This window comes from Penicillium argentinense (assembly GCF_028826775.1).
Source record: "Penicillium argentinense strain IBT 30761 chromosome Unknown utg000006l_segment0_segment0, whole genome shotgun sequence".
Lineage (NCBI taxonomy): Eukaryota > Fungi > Ascomycota > Eurotiomycetes > Eurotiales > Aspergillaceae > Penicillium > Penicillium argentinense.
In genome coordinates, this window is record NW_026622665.1 from 364498 (window position 1) to 379066 (window position 14569).

Genomic DNA, 14569 nt, shown 5'->3' on the forward strand with positions numbered 1-14569 from the left:
AGAAAAGTTTTAATACAGATTACAGATGTAGTCGGCAGGCCCCCAGATCTCTACAGCAGCAGCTCCAGAGGGTTCTCGACAACCTTCTTCAGCTCCTTGATCCACTCGCCACCAACAGCACCATCCACAACCTTGTGGTCGAAGCTGCCGGTCACGATGATCTGGTCATCCCACTCGGTGACGGTGCCCTCCTCAGTCTCGACGGGCACAGCGACCTTGCGGATGGTGCCGACGGCCAGGATACCGGCCTGCGGGGGGTTGATGACAGCAGTGAAGCGCTCGACGGCGGCGTTCATGCCCATGTTGCTGATGGTGAAGGTACCACCCTGGTACTCCTCGGGCTTGAGCTTGTTGTCGCGGGCGCGCTTGCCAAGGTCACGGACCTGGTTGGAGATGCCGGAGAGACCCAGACCCTGGACGTTCTTGACGACGGGAGTGATCAGGCCGGAGGGAGTGGACACAGCAACGCTGATGTCGGCGGTGTTGTGCTGACGGATGACGGGCTGGCCATCAACTTCAATCCAGCTGGAGTTGACCTGGGGAACCTTCATCAGAGCAGCAGCGCAGGCCTTGACCAGGAAGTCGTTGACAGAAAGCTTGTACTTGCCCTCGGCGGAGGCGTTCAGGGCCTGGCGCAGCTTCAGAAGCTTGGAGACTGACAGGGTGGTGGAGACGAAGTAGTGGGGGTTCTCGGCCATGGACTGCTTGAGGCGGTTGGCGATGGTCTTGCGCATCGAGGTGATGGGGATGTCCTCGTAGCTGGCGGCAGCGGTGGTAGCGGCAGCGGTGCCCTTGAACTTCTCAACATCCTCCTTGGTGATCTGGCCACCGCGGCCGGTACCCTTCAGAGACTTGATGGGGACACCCTTCTCCAGAGCCAGGGCCTTGGCGGCGGGGCTGATGGAGGGCTCACGGTCCAAGCTAGGCTGGAGCTTGTCACCCGAAGTCTCGGGCTCGACGGCGGCAGGCTCCGCAGCCGGGGCAGGGGTCGCCGGCTCAGCGCTCTTGGGCTCCTCCTTCTTCTCAGCGGCCGGGGCGGCCTTGTCACCACCGGCATCGGCCAGGGTGAATTCCTCGAAAGCAGCGACATCAGTGCCCTCCTCAACCAGGACTGCAATGGGCTGCAAGCCAAAAAGGGAAAAGGTCAGCAATTGTTTAGTCTAAAGGGTAGGGAAAGCTCCCTAGTCCGCGGGGAAGCTCGGGAAAATTCTTACCGAACCGACGGCGACATCCTTCTCGCCGGACTCCTTCAGAACCTTGGCAAGGACACCCTCATCCTGGAACTCAAAGTCCATCTGAGCCTTATCGGTCTCGATCTCCACGAGGACATCACCGGGCTGAAGGCCGTCACCGGCCTTCTTCTGCCATGCGCCGATGTTTCCCGCGGTCATTGTCGGCGACAGGGCGGGCATGCTGATGATGGTGTGCGAGGGGAAAGCTGTAGGTCGGAAATCGCTGTTAGATCACAGGCATTGGAAGAAACATTGGAAGTTTGGGGGGTGACGTGGATCGTTGGGATGCATACACTTAGAGGCATAGTAGCGGGAAAGCGCGGAGAGGCTGGGCAATTGGTTCCTGCGCGGAGTGAATACATCAGTCTCGAATCATGGGATAATACTAGAGGATCAGATGCGCGTACTGGATAACCTCCTGGAACTTGTAGGAGACCTGGGGGCGGCGCATCGAAGCAGCGCCCCGGGCCATGAGCGCCGGGGTGCGCATCCGGACAGCGGCAGCGACCATGTTGGTTTATTGCCGGAGGAAAATAAAATGCGAGATTAAAAGGCCCTCGACGCGGAGATGCAAGAAAGACAGAAGCCGGCACGGATGAAGACGTGGAGGGCCGGAGACAGGTAGTTGGGGGAGGAAGATGGCGTCTACAAGACAGGAACTTTTCTGTTGAGGTGCCGTTTTCCTTACCTAAGGCTCCCTAAGGTTCCCGGTGAGCGGCTTCTTCCGGGTCATGTGACAAAAGGGAGTTGGTGCCTGGCTGCCTGAAGTAGAGCTCTTGAGGGTGCCTGGCTTTTGTGGCAGCAGTTCGTGGCAGCAAAAGATGCCTCAGAATCCAGGCACCAATAACGTGCTTACTCATGCCAGGCCCGATTCGGAGAAGACACGCAGCCCGTCGAGTTGCATAGTTCAGTTCACCCGCCGCATTGCTGCATACGTTGGGTCCCACGTCTCTCCACTCGCACCCTGTTGCCTTCGAATGTTCTGAGCCCGTCCACCGCCCGCCCTCGACCATGGCGGACGTCGACCCCGGCTCCGAGCCGAATCCCCACGCCTCCGAGTCCCCCGATGAGAAGGCCCCCATCGAGAGCACCGAAGCTCACTCACCCTCAGTGGTGACGGATGACAAGCCAGCTCTTCCGGAAGGAACCGCATTGGAAGCGGCCCAGGAGGAACAAGCCGAGGAGGGCACCGAAGCCCCCGAAGAACAATCAGAGGAACAAAACAAACAACCGGAACCAGATGCTCCAGGCACCAGTGTTGCGGAGCAGGAGTCTAGAGATGAGGCGGAAGGTCCGACAGACGCAGAGGAGAAGCCTGAAGTGCCTCCCAAAGACACTGAAAACGCCCCTGAACAAAAGACCGAGCCAATGCCTGAAATCCAAGAGCCAGAGCCCGAGGACAATGCGCCGCCGCCAGAATCCCGCATGCGGTCCGACTCTCGCTCGACGACCGCCACATTTGCGACATTGCGAGGTGGTGCGGTCAGCTCCACTGTATTCATTGTGAATGCGCTTGATGGTATTGCCGCGTCGCGGGAGGCCCGGAAGAGCAAGGAGCTGGATGACGCCGTGCAGGTGGCCCTGGCCAACGTCAAGCAAGAAGGCCAGCAAGCCATTGACCCCGAGCTCATTTTCCGCCCGTTGCACATGGCCAGCAAAACGCTCAGTGTTCCGCTACAAGTGACCGCGCTTGATTGCATCGGCAAGCTCATTACCTACTCCTATTTCGCCTTCCCCTCCGCCGAGTCCGAAAACGAGTCTACCCCCGAACAACCGCCCCTGATCGAGCGTGCAATTGATGCGATCTGTGATTGCTTTGAGAACGAGGCCACTCCTAATGAGATCCAACAGCAGATCATCAAGTCGTTGCTGGCGGCAGTGTTGAACGACAAGATTGTGGTTCACGGAGCTGGTCTCCTGAAAGCCGTTCGCCAGATCTACAACATCTTTATATACTCCAAATCTACACAAAACCAGCAGATTGCTCAGGGCTCGCTGACCCAAATGGTCAGTACGGTCTTTGATCGAGTTCGCATTCGATTGGACCTGAAGGAATTGCGGACGCGCGAGGTTGAGAAAACTGCTTCCACTAGCCTGGATGCACCAGCCAGCGATCAGGGCCAGATCTCGGAGACCGCGTCTGTATCTGTCGCAGATCAATCTGTGACGGATCAACCGGTCACCAAGGAGCCGACCAGTGAGAAGCTGACCCTCCAAAGCTTTGAGTCGCCCAAGGAAGTCGCCGGAGTCAATGACAACGCGCCTACGATGGTCACCCGTGCCAAGCGGTCAAACACTCGTTCATTGTCAGGCATTCCCGAAGAGAAGGACGACGACGGTTCGGCCGAGGATGAAGTGGACGAGATCTACGTCAAGGACGCCTTCCTGGTCTTCCGAGCTCTGTGCAAGCTGAGCCACAAGGTTCTGGGCCACGATCAGCAGCAAGACCTTAAGTCACAAAACATGCGATCAAAGCTACTCTCACTGCACCTCATCCACTACCTCATCAACAACCATACCAACACTTTCACCTCTCCTCTCGCAGCGATCAAGAACAGCTCGGGCAGCTCAGAAGCCATGACTCTTCTTCAGGCCGTGCGCCCCCATCTTTGTCTGAGTCTCAGCCGCAATGGTGCCAGCGCCGTGCCGCATGTGTTCAAGGTCTGCTGTGAGATTTTCTGGTTGATGATCAAGCATATGCGAGTGATGATGAAGAAGGAACTGGAGGTCTTCTTGAAGGAAATTTACCTCGCGATCCTCGAAAGGCGAGCTGCCCCGTCATTCCAGAAGCAGTACTTCATGGAACTTCTGGAGAGACTGGGTGGTGATCCCCGTGCTCTGGTCGAGATCTATCTCAACTACGATTGTGACCGCACAGCTCTGGAGAACATTTTCCAGAATGTTGTTGAGCAGCTGTCGCGATACTGCAGTGTGCCGGTCGCTACATCGGCTGCTCAGCAGCAGGCGTTCCAAGAGCATCACGTCAAGATGTCCAGCGTTGGAGCGGATTGGCATCAACGGGGCACTCTCCCTCCGTCATTGACATCAGCCAACATCACACCAAGCCCTCAACCCCCTATGCCGACTATCCCGGCTGATTATACCCTGAAGCACCAAGCTCTGGAGAGCCTGGTAGAGATGCTGCGTTCGTTGGACAACTGGGCTTCTCAGCGTCCGGACGACCTGACACCCCAAACTACTGTGCCGTCGAAGTCGATGGACAATTCGCGGGAGTCTTTGGATACCAATGTCCTCTTTTCCCCACGGCCCGAGACTGTTGACCCGGGAACTGGTCGGTCTACACCTTTGCCTGAGGATGACCCAAATCAAATCGAAAAGGTCAAGCAGCGAAAGATTGCCATGATGAACGCCATCCAGCAGTTCAACTTCAAGCCTAAGCGTGGCATCAAGCTCCTGCTCTCGGAAGGCTTCATCCGCTCCGATTCCCCTGACGACATTGCTGGCTTCTTGCTGCGCAATGATCGCCTTGACAAGGCTATGCTGGGAGAGTATCTGGGTGAAGGTGATGCCGAGAATATCGCTATCATGCATGCCTTTGTCGACCTAATGGATTTCACTAAGCGACGCTTCGTGGATGCTCTTCGTGGCTTCCTGCAGCACTTCCGATTGCCTGGCGAGGCCCAGAAAATTGATCGTTTCATGCTCAAGTTCGCCGAGCGGTATACGACGCAGAACCCCAACGCATTCGCCAACGCAGACACCGCTTACGTGCTGTCGTACTCCGTGATCATGCTCAACACCGATCAGCACAGCTCCAAGATGAAAGGCCCCCGTATGACCAAGGAGGACTTTATCAAGAATAACCGCGGCATTAATGACAATCAGGATCTGCCTTCCGAGTACCTCGTCTCCATCTACGAGGAAATTGCGAACAATGAGATTGTTCTTGACACAGAGCGGCAACATGCTGCCAATGTTGGTATTCAGACATCCTCCACTCCAGCTGGTTTGGCGACTCGAGCAGGCCAAGTGTTTGCCACCGTAGGCCGTGACCTTCAGGGAGAGAAGTACGCCCAGGCTTCTGAGGAAATGGCCAACAAAACCGAGCAATTGTACCGCTCCCTCATTCGGGCTCAGCGCAAGACCGCCGTCCGGGACGCGCTGTCGCGATTTATTCCTGCCACTTCGGAGCGCCACGTTGGTTCGATGTTCAATGTCACATGGATGTCCTTCTTGTCTGGCCTTTCGGCCCCAATGCAAGAAAACCAGAACATCGAAGTCATTCGCCTTTGTATGGAGGGCCTGAAGCTTTCTATTCGGATCAGCTGTGCTTTTGACCTGGAGACTCCCCGAGTGGCATTCGTCACTGCTCTGGCCAAGTTCACCAACCTCGGTAACGTTCGAGAGATGGTTGGCAAGAACTTCGAGGCTTTGAAGGTGCTACTTGACGTTGCTCTGACGGAAGGTAACCACCTGCGTGGCTCTTGGCGCGAAATTCTGACCTGCGTCAGTCAACTGGATCGTTTGCAGTTGCTGAGTGATGGTGTTGATGAAGGTTCTCTGCCCGATGTATCGCGTGCACCTACCGGCGATGCCGCTTCGCGCAAGTCCATGCAGAGCACCCGTCGGCCTCGCCCACGCTCGGTGAATGGGCCCACAGGGTTCCGCATGGATATTGCCATGGAGAGTCGATCAGCGGACATGGTCCGTGGGGTGGATCGCATCTTCACCAACACGGCGAATCTCTCGCATGAAGCCATCATCGACTTCGTGCGCGCTCTGAGCGAAGTCAGCTGGCAGGAGATCCAGTCTTCGGGACACAGCGACTCTCCGCGCACATACAGCCTGCAGAAATTGGTGGAGATCAGTTACTACAACATGACCCGTGTCAGGATCGAGTGGTCCAAGATCTGGGAGGTTCTGGGCCAGCATTTCAACCAGGTTGGCTGCCACACCAACACTACAGTTGTCTTCTTTGCTCTGGACTCACTGCGCCAATTGTCGATGCGCTTCATGGAGATTGGTGAATTGCCCGGTTTCAAGTTCCAGAAGGACTTCCTCAAGCCGTTTGAGCATGTTATGGCCAACAGCACTGCCGCCGCTGTCAAGGATATGATCCTGCGATGTCTGATCCAGATGATCCAAGCCCGTGGTGACAATATCCGTTCGGGATGGAAGACCATGTTTGGAGTCTTTACAGTAGCAGCCCGGGAACCATATGGTGAGTCTTTTATATTTAGCGGTGGTTTACATATGCTAATACTTTCATACAGAGGGCATCGTCAACATGGCGTTCGACCATGTCACCCAAATCTACAACACTCGTTTTGGTGTCGTGATCACTCAGGGCGCCTTCCCAGACCTGATTGTCTGTTTGACCGAATTCTCCAAGAACTCCAAGTTCCAAAAGAAGTCGCTCCAGGCCATTGAGACACTCAAGTCTACGGTCACCAAGATGCTGCGCACTCCCGAATGCCCGCTCTCGCACCGTGGCGCCGACACCCGCCACTTCCAGGAGGAGGGAACCAACCTTGCGAAGCAGCTCACTCGCCAGTCGAAGGAAGAGCAATTCTGGTATCCGATTTTGATCGCGTTCCAGGATGTGTTGATGACTGGTGATGATCTCGAAGTTCGCTCGCGAGCTCTCACTTACCTGTTCGAGACCTTAATCCGGCACGGTGGAGATTTCCCTCGGGACTTCTGGGATGTCCTCTGGCGACAATTGCTGTGCCCGATCTTCGTGGTCCTGCAGTCCAAGTCAGAAATGTCCAAGGTGCCTAACCACGAGGACCTCTCCGTGTGGCTGTCAACCACCATGATTCAGGCACTGCGGAACATGATCACCCTCTTCACTCACTACTTCGACTCATTGGAGTACATGCTGAGCCGATTCTTGGAGTTGTTGACACTGTGCATCTGCCAAGAAAACGATACCATCGCCCGAATTGGTAGCAACTGTCTGCAGCAGTTGATTCTGCAGAATGTGGCCAAGTTCCGTGAGGAGCACTGGTCCCAGATTGTTGGTGCATTTGTCGAGCTCTTCAGCAAGACAACCGCATATGAATTGTTCACTGCGGCTGCATCCATGTCCAAGATCACCGAAACTGCCTCCAATGGAGATATCACTCAGGCTGCAGATGCATCCGCACCCTCCGAGGAGCTGCCCGAGCCTCTGCATCCCAATGGAAACCAGAGCACTGCATCTCTCCAAGAAACGGGAGATCCGCCCGTGCAGAGTCAGGCTCGCGCTGAACTCGAGGACTATCGCCCGCCCTCCGACTCGCAGCAGCAACCTGCTGCTGTGACGGTTGCCCGCCGGCGCTTCTTCAACCGCATAATCACCAACTGTGTCCTGCAACTGCTGATGATCGAAACGGTCCACGAGCTCTTCTCCAACGATACCGTCTACGCGCAGATTCCAAGCCCTGAACTGCTGCGACTGATGGGCCTTCTGAAGAAGAGTTATCAGTTCGCGAAGAAGTTCAACGAGGATAAGGACCTTCGCATGCAGCTCTGGCGACAAGGCTTCATGAAGCAGCCGCCGAACCTGCTGAAGCAAGAGAGCGGCAGTGCCGCCACCTACGTACATATCCTCTTCCGGATGTATCATGATGAGCGCGACGAGCGCCGGAGCAGTCGTACTGAGACCGAGGCCGCGCTTATTCCGTAAGTTCCCTCTCACGCCAATTTTTTTTCTGTCTATACTAACAATTGACCAGTCTCTGTGCCGACATTATCCGCAGCTTTGTACGTCTCGACGAAGAGACGCAAAACCGCAACATTGTGGCCTGGCGACCAGTGGTGGTCGATGTGATCGACGGGTACAACAGTTTCCCGCAGGAGGACTTTGACAAGCACATTGAAACCTTCTACCCATTGGCCGTGGAACTGCTGAGCCGCGATCTGAGCCCGGAGATCCGCGTGTCACTGCAAGGCCTGCTGCGGCGTATCGGCGAGGTCCGACTCGGAGTCGCGCCGCCGAACCCGCTGGACGCGCCGATCAGTCCGCGGAGCTCCGTGTCGCAAAAGGTGCGTCGGGATAGTCAGTGATGGACTATCTCTTACACATTGGTTTCCGTTCTTTTCTGCTGTTTTGTTTCATGGGATATACTCGCCCGGTTTTGTGATTTACGGGTGATCCAGGCGTTTCGAGCCCGCACCCCTTGGGCCGGCTCTCCATATTCGATTAGCATCCCTACTGTTGGTTTTTAGAGATGCATAGCTGTACCGATAAGACAAAACATCTTTCTACTATACTTTTTTTTTTCATCGCCAGAGGTATCTTTTATTGCTATTTGTTCAATCATGCTAGGTAGGGTATGTCATATTTGTCGTACTTCCTGGAGGAGCGGGACTTTTCCGGATGCATAGTGTGTCAGTAGCCTGTCCATGTCCTGCTCGCCCATCTGGACTAAGTCGTCCAGGCTCCACTGTTCGCACACGGCAGACATCCATTTCATTCTCTTGGGACCCTCTTCCGGGTTGGGCGCAACCTCGCGCAGCTTCTTCCTGAGCTTGCCCACATTCTCAATAGCAGCACCCATATTCTCCGGCAGGGCATCGGCAATCTTTCTGCGCACGATGTTGGCCAGTTTCGGCCCATTGCCATTGGTACTCACCATGACTTGCAAGGGCCCGTCACGATGCATGCTACCAAAGTAGAAGTCGCACTCGGGCGGAACATCAGCGATGTTGGCCGGGATGCGACGCTCCTTGCACAGCTTCCAGACCTGAGTGGAGGCTTCCGGGTCATCAATGGCGCACATCACCATGTCCGCGGTGTCCAGGTCACTCGGCTGGAAGGTCCGGTCGATATGGGCGACTTGCTTCTCGGCGACGCGGAAGGCGACTTCGGGGTTCAATCCGCTGGCCGGACTGACGACGGTAACGTGGGCATCGGCATTGAGGGCGTGTAGGATGCGGCCGGCGGCGACCTGTCCATGCGTTCATGTCGGTGGTTAGCTTGCTGCGTCCCGTATGTCCGCTGCAGCTGGAGAGCTCACCTCGCCGCCACCCACGACCAGCACGTGCTTGGCCTTGACCTGCCAGGCGACGATCAGCGAGCCACCGCCCTGGACTGGAGGGAAAGACATTTCGCCGTGGTACTGATCCCGTGGTGCTCGTCCGTCACAAGTAGTTCGGAAGAGTGATCGAACAGACGAGAAGATGGTGGGGCTACGGCGGGGCGCAGTCGCCGCGTCGGCACTTTTCGACTTTTTCTTCCCACCGCGCTTTTACTTCTTTCTCTTCTTCTTCTTCCCCAACCAATTCGCCCTTCGAGCTTTGAGGCCATGCGGGGTGTGCAGATCTTCTCGGGCACGTCGCATCCCGGCCTCGCAGACACTGTCTGCGAGCGCCTGGGCACCTCGCCCGCCAAAGCTGACTTGGGCAAGTTCGCCAATGGTGAGACCAGCGTCAACATCTGCACCTCGGTCCGCAACCAGGATGTCTATATTGTGCAGAGCGGGAGTAGCAAGATCAATGACAGCGTCATGGAGCTGCTCATCATGATCTCCGCCTGCAAGGGTGGCTCGGCCAAGTCTATTACCGGTATGTTGACCGCTGAAGAAAAAGCAAAAAATCTATGCATGTGGAGACCAGAACTAACATCGCCCAGCGGTCATGCCGTATGCTGCCTCTGCTGCCCGTCTCGTGTCTACTTGAGTGATGCTGACATCGACGAGATATTTCCCCTACTCGCGTCAATCCAAAAAGAAGAGCCATCGCGGCGCCATCACAGCTCGGATGCTGGCCAACCTGCTCTCGATCGCCGGCGTCGACCATGTCATCACCATGGACCTGCACGTACGTCTAACGTCCCTTCTGCATTGGCTGTTTTCTTTTGCTGGACAAAGTGGTTGGACTGACAGGCTCACGGTTTGCAGGCATCCCAGATGCAAGGTTTCTTCGGGAAACCGGTCGACAACCTCTTCGCTGAGCCATTCATTGCTCGCTGGATCCGCATAAACGTGGCCGGCTGGCGCGATGCTGTCGTAGTCAGCAAGAATGCTGGCGGTACTAAACGGGTCACTTCGCTGGCCGACACACTGAAGTTGAACTTTGGAATTGTGACGACCGACCGCAGGCGGCCCAAGGTCTCCACCAACGCCATGTCAGACAGCACCGTCTTTTTCGATGCTGTAGAAGCTGACCGACTCCCTCGGGACCAGCAGCCATTTGAGCTGCACCTCCAGAGCGCCGTGGCCACGCCGCCTATCCTTGAAGAGGCCGAGCCCGTCGAGTCTCCTCCCTCTACCCTCCTCCGCCCGGAGACTCCCCGGCTGCCCGACGCCCGTCGGAGCTGGAGGCCGCAAATGACTATACCGACGTGCGGGTGCGGGACGTCATCACGGGCCGGTTGGTGCAGGGCCAGTTGGTCGACGACGACTATCACCCTAAGTCCGAGTCGCTGTCTGGGGGCACCACCCCGGGTGCATCGAGTGCGAACCTGGAGAACACGGAGGTGGTTCCGGAAACCATGACGAACTCGATGATGTCCAACACCTCTTCGCTCCCGCCCGACCACGCATTGGGTGGCTCTTTTGATGCTGCGGAGTCGGATGACGAGGCCAGCGATGCTGGAGGCGAGCATGAGCGGACCATCACGTTGGTTGGCGAGGTCCGCGACCGGCCAGTCTTCATTGTGGACGACATGATTGATAAGAGCGGGTCGTGGATTGCGGCCGCCGAGACCGTGGTGAAACGCGGCGGCGCGGCCAAGGTGTACTGCATTGCGACCCACGGCCTCTTTGGCGCTGAGTCGCTGGACCAGATGGAGGCATGTCCGTCGATTGACCACATCGTGGTGACCAATACCTTCCCTATCTCGCCGTCTATGGTTCGACGATCGAAGAAGTTGATTGTCATTGACGTGTCGAGCCTGCTTGCGGAGAGCATCCGGCGACACCACTATGGTGAGAGGTAGGTTTTCTGTTGTTTGCTTTCTCTTTCTCATGACCCCCGCTAACTTGTGGCAGTGTCTCGGCCCTCTTCCACCTTAACGACTGATGAGCTGTGTTGATGGCTGTGACGAATATCTGAAAATGGGCGGCGTTGGCAGACTCCGATATCTGCATGCGATTCTACATATGATACCTAACGACGAAGATGGTGATTCTTCTTTTCCCTTTCCCCTCGTAGTTTTATTTTTATTTTTATTTTTTATTTTCTTTTTTTTTTTGTTTCCTTACCCAGCGATGCAGTCCACTCTGGGTACTGCAGGAGCATCTCGTGCCCCACGAGATGTTCTTAACGGAGCGTTGGCAGAACAGACACCGAGCCGGTTTTGTGGTTTTTGTTTGCATCGGCATGAATTTTTTTTTCATGCTGGTGCGCAGGAGCCACGGATCGGCTCGACGATTTATGAAGGCACCGGCTTCTGTGGGCTCGTCCCATGCCTTTGGCCGTGGAATCGGTGCAAGAGAACATCTCGAACATGCAGTTGCGACTGGAACGGGTCGTCTCGTAGATCATCGTGTGTCTCGGTGGACACGGCAAACACAAACTAGTCAATTTATCAATTCTTCTTCACCTTCCTCCTCTCCTTTCCTACGTACGTCAACTCCATCGGGAGCTTTGCTTGCCATCCTCCAACGGCTGCGGCTCGCCGTCCCAACCGGTTGGCACGCCGGGCGAGCCTTGAATTGCGGTCTGACATCAACGGTGAACCATTCTGCAATGGAAAGACAGGGTCTCGATCTCCTGGCTACAAGCACTACCTAACCTAGACATAACAAGCGAGCTGAGCAAGCTGACAGCTGGCAGCTGAAGCTGAAGCTGACGTGCAAGCTGTCACTTGGGCACTTCCCCGATGCAGCGGTCTGTTTCGAGAACAGCCACGCCCTGGTCGCGGTCGGCATGGCGGCTCGAATGGGTGGCTGGGCAGGTTTCGAATCAGGCGGGCTTGTGAGGACTCCCACGTACCGTTCGACGCCCTGGTCTTTACCCTGGCCGATCTGGCGATCCACATTGGGACTTTGTTGATGGTTGATATCCCTTGTGTGACTTTACTTTCGTGCGACGCGGGAGCGGATAACGCTGTTTAAGCATACCGCCACTTCGACTTTGCTCGGAGTATGACGGACTGTGTGTTGCCGTGTATGATTGTTTGCTTCGATCTGGGCATACTATATTTAAATTAGTCGCTGGGTACCTTTTGCACCCAATATCCTGGGTACCTACCTAGTATGGCTGAAGTAAGCTTAGTACTTCCTCAAGTGAGGTACAGATCTAGATCGGATTGCGCAGAAGCTCGTGGAATATCATGGTTCGCTCAGATCCAAGACATGCAGCGGCTCCGGGTCCGTCGTGATGTGACGAGGACGAAGTAAGTTCCTTAGGGTACTCAGTGCTTCCTAATGGCTATTCCTACTTCGACACTAGACCCGACAGAGTAACCAGTCGACGGTGGATCGCAACAATACAAATCGCCTGCGCCAATCGGAAGCGCAAAGCGTGTCCCTTCCCACGGGTCCGGTATTGTTCGGTAGTCTCAAGTTTGTTGTCGACGTGTCTATCCCTACAGTACTACCTACAGTAGATGTCCCTGAGTATCTTAGGGTGATACATACCACTAGTAGATACCCAGGAGTCCTTTTGCAGTCGATCGTTATTACTGCCGCGACGTTCTATTTTAGGATGGGCGCACCCGCGGCTTGTAGGGGATTAATGTAATTGCCAACCCATGTGGAGCCTAGCGTAGATGATGTATCGCCGTACTTCTGTCCTTCTATACCTAGGTACCCTAGTAGGGTACCTCAGTCGAAACTACGAAGGGCACAAAGTACCCCATGGCAGAGGACGGCTAGGGCCTTAGTGTGGTACTTCTGCGGCCACTCATGTTCCCCAATTGGCCCAGTTGACCCTGATACCTCAGGGGACTCGGGACACTAGCGCATCCACTCCGACAAAATCCAAGTGATCGGACCCAACCCGGCCTGCTGGGATGGCGATCCGATCGGCGCTTGTCGGGGATGTTCCTCGCAGATTGGGAGGACGCCTACTGGTACACTACTGTACAGCTTAGTTGTCCTTTCTATAGATTGCATAGGATACCCAGGTATGCTCCCGTTGACTCGGGTAGTATACTTTCGTACTCTCGTACTCTAGTATAATACATACTATGTACAGTAATATGGATACTCCACTCCTCGTCAAACCGCGTCTAGACTCCATCCTCGACTCGCCCCGAGTATACCTGTCCATTCTCCATGGTATCCATCTCCACCCCTGTCTAACCTGCCCGCTGGGGCGCCCCACCGTCCTTTTGCAACACGAGTCGATCTGCATCCCAGACCAAATACATCCCCGCGACTGGCTGCCTATCGTCCCCCTGCCAATGGCCATCCCCCGATGCCTGCGATCGCGATCGCCGGCTGCGTCGCCCGCCGCCTTCGCCTTAATTTCCATGCGTCATGCAAGATGCGTAGATCGGCCCTGCCAGTCCGGGACTTGATTTTAGCCCATATGCTTTCTTTTTCGTCCCTGGCCCACGCCCCTTCGCATCCAAGTCTCGATTTTTTTTCGAACCGTCGTCAATCAACCGGGTAGGTGCGTCATCGCGGCATTGTGCAGCGACTCCGGTTCGTCTGAACGAGGACTGGTTGGATCTGGCATCGCCCCGATCTCGTCGAACCGATGCGATAGAGAAGAGCGCCAGCAGGCTATATAATGGCTGCTCGTCCACTTCTTCCTCTTCTACACCACCAGAACCTCGCATTGTCATTGTCATTGTTTCGCTCGCTGTCTCAGTACCGCTGTCTTCGCTCGCTCTTGCCATTCCCAGTCTCGACGGAGATTGTTTGCTGACATCCTCCTACCTTCCTCCCCCAATCCCATCTCTTGGGTTTCTATCTCCGGGATCTACGCCGTCCAATCCGTCGGGCCTTGATCGTTCTCCTAGTTCGGTAGGTAACAGAGTCTCGGGACTTTGCAACCAGCGCATCGGGCATCCGCTAATTGCGAGTCTATACAGTTTCATCTTCACTTCACTCCTCAACACTCTGCTACAATGGCCAACCAGTGTTCCGGGCACGTCTTCGCCATCGTCCAGGCGACAAACGGCAACATCCTGACGTGGCGCTGCTCCGACTGCAACTCGGGCCCCTTTGTGGCCATCTGGCGCTGCAAGATCTGCGGCCATTGTCGCTGCAATGCCTGCCACAACGCCAAAGCATGGTAAGTCCAAAAGCCCCCCGAGCCGTATCTCGCTCAGAATATCCCCATATGTGGGGGTATACACCTATCCACTGCTTGCGATAGCTCCTGGTGGTACAACTGGACCTAACGAAAAGCACAGAACGCATTGGCCTCGCCGCGAGCAAGGGCATCCCATCTTGCAGTCGCCCCATGCCTCGGCTGGGGGCTGCCGTGTCTCC

General features: G+C 55.7%; 5 protein-coding genes across 5 annotated transcripts; 3 read left to right on the forward strand and 2 right to left on the reverse strand.

Moving 5' to 3' along the window:
- Window positions 1–50: 50 nt before the first annotated feature.
- Window positions 51–1743, reverse strand: N7532_007263 (putative pyruvate dehydrogenase complex, dihydrolipoamide acetyltransferase component; the record flags this gene model as incomplete). Its single annotated transcript, XM_056619756.1, has 4 exons — window positions 51–1121; window positions 1215–1438; window positions 1526–1575; window positions 1640–1743. 4 exons carry the CDS (start codon window positions 1741–1743, stop codon window positions 51–53), a joined length of 1449 nt encoding a protein of 482 aa, XP_056473122.1.
- A 500-nt stretch (window positions 1744–2243) lies between these two features.
- Window positions 2244–8243, forward strand: N7532_007264 (Arf family guanine nucleotide exchange factor SEC7; the record flags this gene model as incomplete). Its single annotated transcript, XM_056619757.1, has 3 exons — window positions 2244–6414; window positions 6467–7859; window positions 7913–8243. 3 exons carry the CDS (start codon window positions 2244–2246, stop codon window positions 8241–8243), a joined length of 5895 nt encoding a protein of 1964 aa, XP_056473123.1.
- A 272-nt stretch (window positions 8244–8515) lies between these two features.
- On the reverse strand, window positions 8516–9286 carry N7532_007265 (bifunctional precorrin-2 dehydrogenase/sirohydrochlorin ferrochelatase MET8; the record flags this gene model as incomplete). The annotated part of the gene is made up of 2 exons (XM_056619758.1): window positions 8516–9127; window positions 9197–9286. The coding sequence occupies 2 exons, from the start codon at window positions 9284–9286 to the stop codon at window positions 8516–8518; spliced, it is 702 nt and encodes a 233-aa protein (XP_056473124.1).
- Window positions 9287–9484: 198 nt separating this feature from the next.
- On the forward strand, window positions 9485–11201 carry N7532_007266 (ribose phosphate diphosphokinase subunit PRS1; the record flags this gene model as incomplete). The annotated part of the gene is made up of 6 exons (XM_056619759.1): window positions 9485–9743; window positions 9811–9820; window positions 9878–9998; window positions 10079–10429; window positions 10495–11114; window positions 11171–11201. 6 exons carry the CDS (start codon window positions 9485–9487, stop codon window positions 11199–11201), a joined length of 1392 nt encoding a protein of 463 aa, XP_056473125.1.
- A 3001-nt stretch (window positions 11202–14202) lies between these two features.
- Window positions 14203–14478, forward strand: N7532_007267 (uncharacterized protein; the record flags this gene model as incomplete). Its single annotated transcript, XM_056619760.1, has 2 exons — window positions 14203–14369; window positions 14454–14478. 2 exons carry the CDS (start codon window positions 14203–14205, stop codon window positions 14476–14478), a joined length of 192 nt encoding a protein of 63 aa, XP_056473126.1.
- Between the last annotated feature and the right edge of the window lie 91 nt (window positions 14479–14569).